Here is a 10858-nt window from a genome sequence, read left to right on the forward strand (position 1 = left end):
CTCCTGTGCTCTCCTTTCTGACTGAAGGTTCTCAAGAAGAATGGTTTCTTTTGTTGAGCCATGTTCCACCCACCTGTATGGTTGGGGTGGAAACAGAGGCCCAGGGATGGCAGGTAAAGCATATCCATTACTGCCTCCTCCAGATTATGTTGTCTGCTCCCCAGATTCCAGTTCTGAGCAGTGGCTCCCCATCCAGGCTCTGCCTCGTGCTATAAACTTCTTCACTGGAGACACATTGGAGTGTGGAAATCCATTGTGAATTCAGCTCCTCCCTATTGCAAAATTCTGACATCATAAGATAACACAAGAAGTGAATCATCTCTGTATAAATACTTTGATTAGATCATTTGCTTTCAAGACTGAAAACAGGGAAGAGGAAAAAACCTGGTGTTAATGCCCTCTGGATTGACATCAGGGGGTAACACCCCCCCCCCGCAACTGAATGCTAACCCCCTCTCAGCTGTGAGAATGTTCTATGTAAGACCACATTTCCCTAGATTCCATACTTTGGAATATTTCATCTTTTGGACCTCAGTTTAAGCAATTCAAAGAAATAAGATTTTGGATAATAAAATTAAATAAAAAACTTTGTTTTTGCTTTATATATTTTTTTGACTTTATGAAAGGATCAATGATATTATTTTTCTGTAGGTGAGCCCCTTTGATTCATTAAAAATGAAATTTATCTCGTAAGGTTCACAAACTGATTCTGCTGGCCAAATCTAGTCTGCTCTGCTTGTCCTTTTCGGGCAATGCAGTGGTTTGCTTTCCAATTCTGGACTTTGATAACTTAGATATGGCATGTTCTCTGGTTCCCCCCAGTTTCCACCACCGCCCAGTGTTACACACAGTTATGCGACCTGCAGGACCCCTGTGGACACCTGAGTTTCCAGCCTTGGAGTACTACCTCTCATGGGGAAACTGAGACCCAGAAGGGAGGGTCTGTTCCTAGCTGGGCGGCCAGGAGCTAGGAGGTCTGGCGAGCAGGTCTCCAGCCTCCTGGTGTGAGGCTCCCCTCCCTTCGGCTTATTTCATCTTCACACCGCTTTCCCGGAGCTTTTGCTAAAGTAACAAATGTATGTGCGATCTCAGCATTCGCCACAGGATCGGCAAGCATTTGCTGGGGTGGATTTTGTAACGCTGTCGATAATGGCACGTTCTTGTGACCTTTCTCCTTCCTTTCTGTCCTCAGGGCGAGGCCGACCTCATGTGGCTGCCACCATCAGGCAAATCTCATGCATAGAAGGAGGAGCGTTTTTTTCTACTTCTGCCCATTGCTACTTCTCCTTTTTCATCAGATGGCTCCGATTGGAAGCTTTGTGCACATAATAGCTACACAGTCAGTGCTCTAGATGGTGCCAATGGGCATCTCTTTCTTCTGGAAAAATCCTACTTGTTAGTCAAGGCTCTGCTCAATGTGACCTCCTGTGTGAAGTCTTCTCCACCCTTCATTTACATATTAGTGATATTGCGACCCACCTGTGTGTGTGTGTGTCTTTACATGATGGTTACATGATGGCCCTACTTATCTTTTGTGCCCTTACTTCCCCTCCTCCACCCCCTCCTCAATCCGTGTTTGCTGAATTAAATTGAGAGGACTGAGGTTTAATGAGAGTTCCAGAGACAAACCGACAGCCCCCACTTTACTACCAAAATTGGAAGAGGACTAGATTTTGATTCTCTTATTTGGAGAGGAAAATATGTCACCACGTAGAAAGGCCAAACAGCCTCCACTGTTCAGGAGCATACCTCCCGGGTGTCGGGATGAGAGCTGGACTTACTAGGGAGGGGCTGCTGCTGTAGTGGGGGCAGATGAAAGGCGAGGGGGTGCCTGGCCTGGAGAGCAGCGGGGGAAAGGGGGGTCGGGAGGCTCCAGATTATCCTAGCCACAGTGTTCAGCTGAGTGTCTGGGCCCTCTGAAATGAAACCCAGCAGCGAGTTTGGCACAAATAAAAGGAAATTATACCCATAGGAAGATTAACAGGCTTCAGGGGGCTCATACAAAAGTTACTCCCTGAGACGATGTGTGAGGGAGTAGCCAGAGAGCCACGTGCACTTGTAGACAGTTTATTTTATTTTATTATGTTATTTGACACACACAGAGAGAGAGAGAGCACAAGCAGGGGAAGCAGCAGAGGGAGAGGAAGAAGCAAGTTCCCCACTGAGCGAGGAGCCCAATGTGGGGCTTGATCCCAGGACACCAGGATCATGACCTGAACGGAAGGCAAATGCTTAACTGACGGAGCCACCCAGTGCCCCGACTGGTAGACATTTTAGAGCAGTGCCATCCAAGAGATGGGTAATGTGAACCATGTGTGCGATTTTTTTTTTGAGATTTTTTTTTTAAAAGATTTTATTTATTTATCCGACACAGAGACAGAGCGAGCACAAGCAGGGGGAGTGGCAGGCAGAGGGAGAGGGAGAAGCAGACTCCCCGTTGTGCAGGGAGACCGATGCGGGGCTCGGTCCCAGGACCCTGAGATCATGACCTGAGCGGAAGGCAGATGCTTAACCGACTGAACCACCCAGGCACCCCCACGTGTGTGATTTAAAATTTTCTAGTTGTCACATTAAAAACCATTAAGGAAGTAAATTAATTTGAATTATATATCCAAGCATACCCAACATATTAAATCTAATATATTTAAAAATATATTCACTATATCTAAAATATTATCATTTCAATATGTAATTAATATAAAATATATTTATGGACTATTTTATGTGTTTTTTACATGTTTACATCTTAATTCGGGTGCTAAATTTTCATTGAAAATACTCAATTTGTATTTGTTTTGTTTTTTTATTTTTTTACATATTTTATTTATTTATTTGTCAGAGAGAGAGAGAGCGCACAAGCAGGGGGAGCAGCAGGCAGAGGGAGAAGCAGGCTTCTCGCTGAGCAGGGAGCCCGATGTGGGACTCAATCCCAGGACCCTGGGATCATGACCTGAGCTGAAGGCAGACGCTTAACTGACCGAGTTACCCAGGCATCCTTCAATCTGTATTTGGACTCCATAAAATTTCTAGTAGGAAAAAGTAGATTCACATACCTAAGTTGTTTCAAACATATGTAAAAGTTTCCCACTAACTGAATTAAATATCCGTTTTTATTTTTTTAATTTTTTGTGGTCCATATCAGTATTCATTCAGTTCTTTCTTTTAGCATTATTATTGAAATATAATTGACATAAAACGTTGGGTAAGTTCTAGGTGGATAAGTTTAAAGTGTTGATATGATACACTTACATATTGCAAAATGATTACCACTACAGCCACTGTGTTAGCTAAGCCCTTGACGACATCATGTAATTACCATCTCTTTTTTTTGTGGCGAGAACACTTATGATCTACTCTCTGAGCAACTTTCAAGTATTAATATGGTATTATTAACTACAGTTACCATGCTGCGCAGCAGATCCCTAGAACTTATTCATCTTGTAACTGGAAGTTCGTACTTTTTGATCAACATCTCCCCATTTCCTCCCCCTGAATATCAGTTTTTCTATTTCAGCTTCAATTGATTAAAATCAGATAACATTAAAAACTTAGCTCTTCAGTGGCATGAGCAGCATTTCAAGTGCTCAACAGCCACATGCAGCTAACGGCTACTGGAATGGGACACAGCAAAATTTTAGAGTGATTAGGATCTGCCCCACTGCCCACTGCCTATTCCCCTTGACCTGGCCCTGGGCTGGACAGACAGGTGTCTGTCTGATCTGAGTTCAACGCCCACATTCTGAAGTTTAACAGTTTAGCTATGGTGGTTCTCCAGTGAGCCCAGCCTTCCCTGTCTTAGGCCTGGGTCCCATCGGACCACAACCCTAGGGCAGGAGATGGATATTTCACCTGCTGTGGCTCATAGCTGGAGACCTCAGAAAGTAGCTCGAAGGCTCACTATGTAACTCATGGCCGAATGGGCCCAAATGGACCAAATGGGACCTCCTTGGTTTTCCCACATTGCAATTGCATGGGTGGTTTTAGAAGAGACTTTCCTGTTTCAGAGCTCATTGCACTGAGATGGAAGGTTGACAGTAGTCCTAGAGACTTCAAGCTACTCCTTAAAGTGGAAAAAAAAATTAAAAATCAAATACTGTCCGGAATGTGTGTGGCATTTCTGATTCCCAGTAAATGCCTATTGGTAAATAAATCATTATTACTTCTAATTATACCAGAATATCCAGTAATTATTTTCTGAACTGGAGAAAAAAGAAGATGATTTTTGTAGTTAAAGTTGTTTTACATTTCTCTATATTATATTTAGGCAAAAGAAGTGGCATTTCTGATTCCCAGTAAATGCCTATTGGTAAATAAATCATTATTACTTCTAATTATACCAGAATATCCAGTAATTATTTTCTGAACTGGAGAAAAAAGAAGATGATTTTTGTAGTTAAAGTTGTTTTACATTTCTCTATATTATATTTAGGCAAAAGAAGTCCATAAAATACTCACATAAATTAGTGAGATGCCATAGGTTTTATCTCTTTCTTCAAATCTCATTTAGAAGTTACTAAATGTAACTTCTAATGTAATGGGCTCCTGGGTAGCTCATTCGTTCAGTGTTGGACTCTTAATCTCAGCTCAGATCCTGATCTCAGGGTCATGAGTTCATGCCCTGGTTTGGGGTCCACGGTGTGGAGCCTACTTGAAAAGAAAAAAAAAGTTACTATTTAGGAAGGAATTAATTTCTTAGGTGTATATGAAAATAGCTGTACGTGTGTATAAATATCTATGTGAATAGATGTATAAATATATATGTGAAGAATTTCTAAAGAATCTACTTGTAAAACTCTAGGGTTTGAAATCCTGTGAAAAAGTCTTAAAATAAAAATCATCATAAAACGCATGTTTTTTAACTAGATAAGAATTTTTATAATCATATATACATTACACACACACACACACACACACACACACACACACACACACACACACACCCTATTAAGATTGCCACAAGGTGGCACTAAAATCTAATGAACATTCCAGTATCTGGTCTTGTCTGAGAGCAATTGGGGGGTAATTTACAGGATCTATAGGAAACACTGGGCAAAACAAAACGAAACAAAACAATGACCCAAATAAATGAAACTGAAGATTGGAGATAGATTAACAGCTCTCTTTTGTCTGAGGGATCATTTCCCTCTCTCACTGGTGTAGGCTCTGTCACACAGTGAGTCTATATGTTAACAAAGCTAATTTGTAACATGATTTCTTCTCAGGGACCAATCCCTGCCCTTGCCCTTCAGTGGGAGTATCCTGTGCTGGCAGAGGGGGCGCAGGGAGGAGCCTGTCTGGCACATCACCTAGTTTGGAAAAGTTTATTCTGTGAGTGGTGCAGTCTTCGAAGTAGTCTGTTTCCACAGAGTTTGTCAACGTATCCTGGACATAAAAATGAACAGCATGAAGAGCACTTGCTGCAGAACACGGATTTTTCTCTTTGTTTACTTTGGCATATTTACCAACTGAGTATTTTTAGAAATTATTGCGATATTGAAGCTCAGGCTTGGAACACTCATATCTTATGTCTGAGAGTCAGGAAATGAGTGAATTGAATCTCTCTTCCTGATTCTTTGTATTTGTTTTTCAAAAAATACATGATACAAAGTTTTGTTTGATATTTTTTCTTAATATTTGAAGCTTAAGGACATAGCCAAGATTCTCAAGCTATATTAAGATAAAGGAAAGCCGTGTTTTTAACAATGCAGCTATAAAAGGTTTTGACTAAAACAAGAAAAATTTAGATAAAATTTTTCTAACAGGCTAACTAAAAAAGAAGAAGAAGAAGAAGGAGGAGGAGGAGAAGAAGAAGAAGAAGAAGAAAGAAAAGAGAAAAAAAGAAAAAAGAAAAGTTTCCAGGTGGGAACCCTAAACCAATGATCAAAAAAACCCTTCTTTTCTCCTGTGGGATCCCACTGTGAAAAAATTATTTACTTGTTCCTTAGATCTGAAAAACACAAACAGTGGAGCTTATCCAGTGTGAGGGAAGCCGGTTTGGGCGTTTCAATATGTTCCCTATAGGACCGGGTCTAGGGATTAGGGTGCTACTGTCTTATTTGACTTGTTCTATCTGTGGTGTTCATGTAGAGACCCAGACCTCAACATACGAATCATACGTGAAAAGACCACAGCTTAGTTACAGCTGGCTGCTTGGCTGGATGGCTGTCAACACAGAGCCTGGAATCTGAGGTAGGAGACCCCAGAAAGTTCTGAGTTCCTGAGCATTTAGGTGAATTCTCCACAGTCATTTACTGGTTCTTTCATAGGGTCAGGCGTTGTGCTTCAGGATGTTGAGGTAAGACAGAATCCTGCCTCTCCACCAGCTTCCAGTCTTAGATAGGGAGGCAGAAATATGAGGCCATAACCTCATCATGATGTGTGAGTCTCTCCTTTGCTAAAAAACCAGTAGGCACCCCGCTGCCTCAACGATGGATATGGCCCAAACTGTGTAGTTGGTACTTTAGCCCTCCATGATTGGCCTCAACCTGAGTTTCAACTCTCTCTCTCTCCATCAAGAGTAACCAGCAGCATGCCAGTCACCCTAAGCTAGTCCCTGTTTTTAGAGTTTGTCTTATTCTTTCCCACCTCTCTTTTTTTTTTAAAAGATTTTATTTATTTATTTGAGAGAGAGAGAGAACGAGAGATAGAAAGCACGAGACAGACTCCCCGCTGAGCAGGGAGCCCGATGTGGGTCCCGGGACTCCAGGATCATGACCTGAGCCGAAGGCAGTCGATTAACCAACTGAGCCACCCAGGCGCCCCTCACCTCTCTGTTTTTTTCAAACTCTTCTGTCCTGTGAAATCCTTTGCCTGAGGTCCTTCTAGATCCCACTCTGGGGTAGATGAATCAAGTCCTGGTGTGTAGGAGAAGATCTAGCACCCCACCAGACACTAATTTGCTGTGTCCTCACTTGCAAGCTCCCTGTCCGCCCCTCTCTGTCCCCAGCCTCAGGCCTCACCCTCTTCTTGCCCAGTGGGGTGGGAGGTTGTTGGATTTTATTGTACTATTTACTTCAGACAGTTCGCAGCCTGACTACCAGGATCCGAATTAATCATGCAAACCGGACCAAAGCTGCATTTTTCTGCCTTGCAACTTCCTCCAAGTGGACATAAAGTCCTGCAACCAGCCCCAACCTTCCTTTTCCACGGTCCCTCCTTCCCCTGATCTTCACCTAGAGATGGAGGGGAGGGACGGTGTTTGGTGTGGACCGTGGGGAGGAGGAGCGGTGGCGATAGGAATTGGAAGAACTGGAGGCCAGGCCCAGGCCCACCCAGCTCACAGTCAGCTCTTGGCCTCACGGGTCCGAACCTAATGTTGTCCCACGAAGAGTCCCCGGGGGGTGGGGGGGGTGGGGAGTTGGGAGTGGCGGACTAGACGAGGGAAGGGGCCTCTTCTGAAAGGAAAGAACAAAACCTTCCTTGGAAACCAACGTGTGTGTGTTTATTTAAAAACAAAACCGCTTAAAGGGGCCGCTCCCTCCCCCACAGGTCCGGCCACCGCTGGGAGTTTGCACGGAAGCGGGACAATTTTGAGTGGGAGGGAGTCGCCAACGCCCCACAAAGTGCTGCCTTCTCTCGGAACCGCTCGCCCGGGCCCCGCAGGCTCCAGGCCGCCAGCTCGGGGCCTTGGCCCGTCGCGCAGAGGACGCGGCCAAGGCAGCGGGGGGGGAACACTGGGGCGGCCAGAGCCCCGCAGCGCCAGCGGAGGCGCAGACTCCCCAGTCGCCCGCCTCTCCCAGCCCCGCGGCCTGGGCCGTCAATCAAGCTCGGCCGGCCCCGCCCCTGGGCTGCAGCGGGTGGCCAATCAGAGCCAAGCTCCGCAGCGATGAGCTCAGTCGGCTCGCTTCCCATTGGGCGGCTATATTAAGAAAGTGGCTGAACTCTTTAAATAGCGGGCGCTAGGGCCGCAGCCCGCATCTGCCACCGCAGTCTGGCTGTAGTCGAGTGGTCCCCTGTTCCCTGGGCGAAATCTATACAAACCGGGGAGGGGACTAGGCCGGCTCTGCTGTTGCAGCCACCGTTTGCGCACAAAGGCGCGGGCCCCGGGCCCGGGGCGAGAAGAGCGGCCACCGCCCGGGAGCAGCGCGGAGACGCCCGGCGCGCCCTATGCCCCCGCGCCCCCGCCGCGGCAGCCTGAGCGCACCGAGAGAACGCGCCACCGCGGGGCCCGGGTGCAGCTAGCGACCCTCGCCCCCGAGCGCGCAGCCCGAGGTGAGCGGCGAGCGGGACGGCAGCGAGGCGTTCGCGGGCCCCCTCCTGCTGCCCGGGCCCGGCCCGCTCATGGCGGCCATCCGCAAGAAGCTGGTGGTGGTGGGCGACGGCGCGTGCGGCAAGACGTGCCTGCTGATCGTGTTCAGTAAGGACGAGTTCCCCGAGGTGTACGTGCCCACCGTCTTCGAGAACTATGTGGCCGACATCGAGGTGGACGGCAAGCAGGTGGAGCTGGCGCTGTGGGACACGGCGGGCCAGGAGGACTACGACCGCCTGCGGCCGCTCTCCTACCCAGACACCGACGTGATCCTCATGTGCTTCTCAGTGGACAGCCCCGATTCGCTGGAGAACATCCCCGAGAAGTGGGTGCCCGAGGTGAAGCACTTCTGCCCCAACGTGCCCATCATCCTGGTGGCCAACAAGAAAGACCTGCGCAGCGACGAGCACGTCCGCACGGAGCTGGCCCGCATGAAGCAGGAACCCGTGCGCACGGATGACGGCCGCGCTATGGCCGTGCGCATCCAAGCCTACGACTACCTCGAGTGCTCGGCCAAGACCAAGGAGGGCGTGCGCGAGGTCTTCGAGACGGCCACGCGCGCCGCGCTGCAGAAGCGCTACGGCTCCCAGAACGGCTGCATCAACTGCTGCAAGGTGCTATGAGGGCCGCGCCCGCCCTGCCTGCCCCTGCCGGCGCGACTCCCCCTCTCGGGCCCGACCCCCCACCCCGCACCTCGAGCCCGAAGAAGGGGAGACCCGCGTCCCCCAAGGACCCCACCGGCCCGGCGGCTGTGACCCGGCGGCTCTGGTTCTGGCTCTGGCGCCGGGAGTCGGCGTGGGAGGCACGGGGCGCCCCCTTTCCAGTGTCTGTGTGCGTCCGGCTGTGTTGCACAGGCCCGGGCGCCTGCTGAGTGCCAAGGGTCCCCCGAGCACCCTTTTCTGAAGAGGCAAGCCTCTTCAGAGTGTGTGGCTGTGTGTTTGTTCCATTCCCCCGCCCCACTTTCACCCACCCCCGCCTTTGGTCCCCGGAGAAGAGCTTGGCGCCGGGGTGCAGCCGCGCCCCATCAGATGTTCGCCCAGAACCCAGCGAGCGCCTGCTGTCCCTTGTCTGTACCATAGACCGCGGGAACTGCGGGAGGGGAGGGCCGGGGAGGATGGGGTGTTATATAAATATAGATATAATTTTATTTTCGAAGGTGGGATGGTGTTATTTAATGGTGGTGGTGGGTGGAGTGACAGGGCGCCGGAAGAGCCCCGGCCCAGCCTGGGTCGGGCGCCCATCCAAGCATGAACAGGACTTGGCCAGCTTGCCAACCCCTGGGGAAGACATTTGCAACTGCCGTGGGGCTGAGAGGACACAACTTCCAGACTCTCTCGGATCCTGCGGGCCAGCCCCAGGTGAACCCCTCACCGGCTCCGGGCAGGAGGAGGGAGAGAGTGCTTTGGGTCGTTATTTGCCATAAGCGAACTTTGTGCCTGTCATACAAGTGGAAATTGTTCGGTCCAAGAAACTGATGTTATTTGATTTATTTAAAAAGCTAAAACTTGTTGGTTTTTGTTTTTTTGAAAGAATTCTTTGCACAATTGTTTGACACTTAATGCTCTTGTCATTTGCATAAGACAGTAGCATTCTGACCATCCTTGTACGCTGTAACCTCATCTACTTCTGATTTTTTTTTAAAAGATGACTTTAAAAAACAAAAAGAAACCACTAATTTTTGTTTTGTTTTCTTGAAAAAGTGGCAACACTGTTTTGCGATTTTATTTGTGCAGGTATGCGCACTATTTTGATAAAGGGCAGTAACAAGTATTGGGACCTATTTAACTCCCCCTTCCTTTTTTTTTTTTTCCTTCACAAGGCAGTCTCGAAAGCTATGTGAAATTTTCTCTGCATCTCTGTACAGAGAATGAACCTGCCCCTGGTCTCTCCTTTCTCACCCTCCCTTCCCCACCCAGTGGTACTTCTACTAAATTGTTGTCTTGTTTTTTTATTTTTTAAATAAACTGACAAATGACAAAGTGGTGAGCTTACGATGTTTACATAAAAGTTCTATAAGCTGTGTATACAGTTTTTTATGTAAAATATTAAAAGACTATGATGACATTTATAAAATGGCTCCTGTGATTTAATAGTGTGTAAAGATTTATCCTCGTGAATTTGGGGCAAGGGGATACTTCTGCTAGGCAAGATACTTTCTTGCCACCACTCCATTTCCCTGGTAGTGTTTGTGGTAGATGAGGCTGAAGTCCCTGGGGGACTGTGTGGGGTTTGGGTCGCTATGGGAGACCAGTTACTCCTGTCCCCATTCCGAGGAAGATGACTGGGGTACCCAGGCACCCAGGTCCCAAACCTTTGACCTGATGTGTATTGTCTGTCTGTCTTTAAAAACACTGTGTCTAAGTCTGTGGAGCCTTTGCTTCCTACCCCTTGAAACTTGAAAAGTTGTCATCTGTGCATTTTAAATTTAGGTAACTTTTTTTTTGGTTAATCACAGGTGTGGGGCCGAGCTCTCTGTCTAGGAGGCTGGTTACTGGATTCCCTTCACATCCTCAGAAGGGTTCCACACAACACTGGATGTTTGGGGTGGCTGTTATTTAAAGTTGGGGCAGCCACGTTTTGAGATGTAGTCAGGATGAGCTCCAATTTCAG

The 10858-nt window shown here is 47.7% G+C and overlaps 1 protein-coding gene across 1 annotated transcript; it reads left to right on the forward strand.

Moving 5' to 3' along the window:
• The first annotated feature begins 7906 nt into the window (after positions 1-7906).
• RHOB (ras homolog family member B) lies at positions 7907-10321 on the forward strand. Its single transcript, XM_028099574.2, has one exon. It carries the CDS (start codon positions 8281-8283, stop codon positions 8869-8871), a length of 591 nt encoding a protein of 196 aa, XP_027955375.1. The 5' UTR covers positions 7907-8280; the 3' UTR covers positions 8872-10321.
• Positions 10322-10858: the final 537 nt, after the last annotated feature.

The sequence above is a fragment of the Eumetopias jubatus genome, unplaced genomic scaffold (genome assembly GCF_037043125.1).
Source record: "Eumetopias jubatus isolate StellerSeaLion01/CBP00866 unplaced genomic scaffold, mEumJub1_p1.0 scaffold_9, whole genome shotgun sequence".
NCBI lineage: Eukaryota > Metazoa > Chordata > Mammalia > Carnivora > Otariidae > Eumetopias > Eumetopias jubatus.